The sequence below is a fragment of the Callorhinchus milii genome, unplaced genomic scaffold (assembly GCF_018977255.1).
Source record: "Callorhinchus milii isolate IMCB2004 unplaced genomic scaffold, IMCB_Cmil_1.0 Scaffold1352, whole genome shotgun sequence".
Classification (NCBI taxonomy): domain Eukaryota; kingdom Metazoa; phylum Chordata; class Chondrichthyes; order Chimaeriformes; family Callorhinchidae; genus Callorhinchus; species Callorhinchus milii.
Window position 1 is genome coordinate 10,687 of NW_024706093.1, and position 4,578 is coordinate 15,264.

General features: G+C 47.1%; 1 protein-coding gene across 1 annotated transcript; it reads left to right on the forward strand.

Annotated features, from left to right (window-relative positions):
• Positions 1-1,045: 1,045 nt before the first annotated feature.
• Positions 1,046-4,054, forward strand: LOC121852791 (zona pellucida sperm-binding protein 3-like; the record flags this gene model as incomplete). Its single annotated transcript, XM_042346690.1, has 8 exons — positions 1,046-1,193; positions 1,518-1,729; positions 1,871-1,934; positions 2,208-2,319; positions 2,885-2,988; positions 3,245-3,422; positions 3,734-3,869; positions 3,960-4,054. Coding segments are annotated over exons 1-8 (1,049 nt in total), but the record flags the coding sequence as incomplete, so codon positions are not given.
• Between the last annotated feature and the right edge of the window lie 524 nt (positions 4,055-4,578).

The following is a 4,578-nucleotide window of genomic DNA, read 5'->3' on the forward strand; positions in this document are numbered from 1 at the left end:
GAAATTACTCATTGGCCGCGTCCCCTACCTTATAGGGGAGCCCTAAGCGATCCCGATCCAGATTGAATCACATCCACGCACTCATTGTCTCATCAGCGAGATTTCATCAGATCAGATCCATCAACTCATTGTTTCATCAGTCAGATTTTATCAGAGCAGATCCATCCGTTCATTGTCTAATCAGTATAGATTGGCTCATTGTCTACGTCTCTGGTTCGCCATTTGAACGAATGAGTGTGCATGTATATGGGCCTATGCGTGGATATTGGAGTCTATACGTACAGTATTGGTCTCTTTGCAAGTCTATACATCTCTGTGCGGTTACATGAGTTTCTACGCGTATGGGATTTCACGTGAATGTAGGTTCCGATGTGATTTTGTGGATCTTTACCACGGTGTCTTGGAGTCGATTCACAACAATCACAATAAGATACTGATCGTGAAACCCAAGTAGATTCGATGAGATCAGTCCCCAAAGATCAGAATATGGGTAGGGTTGGGATGGTGTGAACCAAGGCAGTAGCCATGGAGTCAACATTGGGGGGGACCAAATCTTCCAGGGTGTCTGGGGGTCCCAACCCAGAAAAATATCTAAATTTGAAAACTCATTTCCTGCCTAAAAATTTAACAATTCACTAACACATGGGATGGACTTTTTATTTATTTTTTACAATAATGTCTAATAGTGTATTGTATTACATTGCTCTGTTTTTACTTTTTTACCATTTCGTGTTTCATTGTATGTAATGGCAGAGATTAGGGATTAATAAAGTACAACCATAACCATAATGCATTGATTTATATGAAGACAAGTCCAGATATTATGGCCAAGGTTTTGCAATTTTTTTTATTTACATAGCATAGCAATCATTTTTTTTATAGCAATATATTGGGGGGGACATTTTACTTACGGCCTTGGTGTGAACCTTCACCACCCGCTAATAATTAATCGGTGGCACTCGGCACTTGTGCATGGATAGGAGCTGCATCGCAATTACGAGGCACGTGGGCAGGAGGAGTTAATTGGTTCATGACTTGAAACGGAATGACCCGCGCGCGGATAAAAGTCCCGAGTCGGGCAGTCACCGAGTGGTGTCGTCTGGTGCCGTGCCAAATCTCGGTTGTTGCTGCCCTTGCGATGGAGACCACGAGGGCTTTGTTTGCGGTCTTGGGGTGCCTGTGTCTTGCCTCTGGTGAGTGGAGTTGTTTGGTACGAAGTTAAATTATTCATATTGTTTTGTCATGCTTCTACAGTGTTAAAGGACGTGATCACATTGGGTACGTAATGAGGGGTTTGGTAAAGCGGGCAGGGTGGTTACTTCACTTCTGAATAGCTGGGCACTAATTCAAGTTCTGGTCGTGTTTCTATTCGTATCCAAAAGTTCCACTATCCTTTTTTTTGTGCAAGTAGCCGCGTAGTGATGGTGAACAGTGCCTCGGATGCAACTTGTTATCGAGGACGACTGCCTCATGCTGTATTGTTAACTCTCGCGTCTCGTCCCGTGTGGCATCGCCAGCCGCAGTGGCCGCCTCCGCCACGGTGAGTGTGGTGTGTGACGAGGCGACGCTCACGCTGACCGTGAGCAGGGACCTGTTCGGCACGGGTCACCTGGCCCAGGAGGGTGACCTGTCCCTGGGAGTGCCAGCCTGCCCCGTCACTGGGAGCGACGCCCTTGCTGGGACGGTGACGTTCCTCTACGCACTGGAAAGCTGTGGCAGCAGCCTCCAGGTAACTCGCTGCGAATGCTGCTGCAATATAATCTGCGCATTCCTTTTTTTGCGTTGTGTATCCCTGCAATACTTTATTGACCACTCTAAAGTATATACACTACTTTTCCACTTATCGTTCATATGGTTGATGAAGTTGCAGCGCAAAGACTACAATTTTGCGTTCTGGTGCTCGAGCCAGACCACTGCGTCGGGAGCAGCCGCGTGTAACATCGTTGTGATCTCCACTTTTGTATTTGTGGATCGGGCATTGCATCATTTTATAGTCTTCCGGATGGCCACAGTCGCACATTGGGCCACTTTTAATTTTCCATTTGGGCATCGGAAATCTGTATCTGCCGTATTTTGTGCAGATGCAGTTTAGGGTGGGCCATATGCTTCATAGAAAATGTTGTGCTTTGGGTCTTTTAAAGGTGCTTGCGTTTATTTTGAACTCCACTTATACCGTAGGTAATCGGCCCCGCGTTATCCTCTCCTAGATGAGTGCAGAGCTGCTGTCTTACGAAACTACCTCTACTACCGCCCCACGTCCAACACGGGCATTATCCGCACAAACTACGTCGCCGTGCCGGTCGTTTGCCGCTATCCCAGGCGAGTTCACCAGTATCGTTGAAATTGGCTAATATTGAAGTCCAGCTGAACGGCTTGCAATTCTACCGGTGTCTTTTATAACTTAATGCAGTTGCGTGTTCTTGAGCTTTGCAATGTCTGTATTGCACTGCAGCTAAATGACATCAAGTGAATCCACTGCTGGAAAGTATCCCTATGCGTCGTGGGGGTTGTTGGAGCCAACTTTACTGAACGGTTCACATCAAGCGCCTGTTTGTCGTGGCCTGCGTCAAACCTGTTTTGCGAGGTTTAACTGTAAAATTTACAGTGCTTTATCGAAATGTCTCTTCGTGCACGGCACCCGCCTATCACGTGCCTCCATTGCATAGCATTCATTGAACAAGTGACTTGGAATCTTATTTGTTTGTTTCTCGTCTGATCCATGTCTTGCACTGCGTTAAATTTACTCCAATTTATAGTTGTCCTGTATAGTTGCCTTGTAAGCTATTAACACCATGGAACTAAGAATCCGTTCACAATTAGTGCTGTTGAGCATCACTCACCTCTACTCGTTGTAGAGAATGTGCCTGATCTTTCCTCACTGCAGGAAGGGGAACGTGTCCAGCAATGCCATCAAACCCACATGGATTCCCTTCAGCAGCGCCAAGGTTATGCAGCAGCAGCTGAGCTTCACGCTGAGGCTCATGACCGGTCAGTGGTGATGTGAGGACGTTGATTGCCTGTTATGCACATGGCTGCTATCAGGATGGCAGTTTGGACTATAAACACCTTCAAGATGTTTGCTTGGTATTGAAGAATAGGCCAGATGTGCCCGTAGTCCCTAAACTTTATCTGAAATTCTTCCACAAGCAGTGGCGTGAGCAAGCACGTTCCTGGCTGCGCTTTTAGTCTGCACTCGGCCTTGGCAATTGTGTTTTGAAGTTGTCTAATTGTTTTTTTTATGAAGACGACTGGAGTGTGGCGCGACCTTCCACCGTATACCAGCTGGGCCAGACTCTGCATGTCGAGGCGAGCGTGCAGACACTGAACCACGTTCCACTCCGGATCTTCGTGGTCGGCTGCTTTGCAACCCCGGTTCCGGACAGGAACTCTCCCCTCGGCTACCAATTAATTTCTAACTCTGGGTGAGATTTCTCCTAATCGCACATAATGAATGTTTCTGGTCCTTTATAGGTGGCATTCTTCGCAGTATGTGCCCCTGAGCAGGGCCAGATGCATGGTTAATGCTTTTCCTCATGATCTGTCCACTGACGGATGCAGTCAATGTGCGTCATTGACTCTGCTTTGATTTTACAATGGGTGGGTGTGTGTAAACGCCCCTACTTTTGCAGCGGTGGACTTGGTACAGTCTGGGTTAAAGTATTATACACGATCCTAAAGTGCTAGCCTGCCCTATGTAAAGCCACGTGTCCATACGTCTACGGTGTCTGTGCAGGTGTCTGGTGGATGGCAAAGTCTCGTATGATACTCACCTTACTTCTGGCTTCCTGCTCCGGCAAAGTGACAACATCCTTCGCTTCTTCATAGATTCCTTCCGCTTCCTTGCGACGTTGACCAACAATGGCGATCAGGTGATGTACTGTCATGCAGGTTTTTACAGGATTAAAACCCTTTAGCAACTGGTAGACAGTGGTTGAGTAAACCCATCTTCCTCTGTCCAGGTTTTCATCTTCTGCCAGCTGAAGGTTGCAGATGTTGCTACATCTCCAACGACCGTTAATAAAGCTTGCACCTACAGCCCCTTGGCTGCATACAGGTTTGTCTGCTTTCTTGAGTTGCCCAGTCTCCGGGGCATTCGATACATAGCTGCAGTGTAGAATGCGCCATGTATGTATGCTTGAACAAGATCCCTGAGACCTTTTGATTCCGTGCTACAAATGACGCCACTTGCCACGGTACCGCAGCCATTGATGTGCTTTCCCACTGGTCTGCTTGAGTCTTGGTATATTATAGGAGATTTGTCGTGGCCAACACTTGTTGCGTTCATGTTTGGGAAAACCGCATTTTACATTGGCTCCTTTTTGTTCAGCTGTGTTTTTGTAATGCCACCTGATTGGTGGGTCGTGCTATGAACCTGGTCCCCCAGAGAACCCTCTCATTGCTAAAGTCGGTGGTAAACAATTAAATCAGGCCCGGACCTCTCTGTTACTCTTGTTTTGACGTGCAGAGCTGGTGTCCAACTGCACTAGAAGTGGTGTTGGCCACTACCCCTTAATGCTATAAATGCTTTGTGATACCTGTGCTATTATTCCCTTGCTGTACAGGTGGTCTGCCTTTATA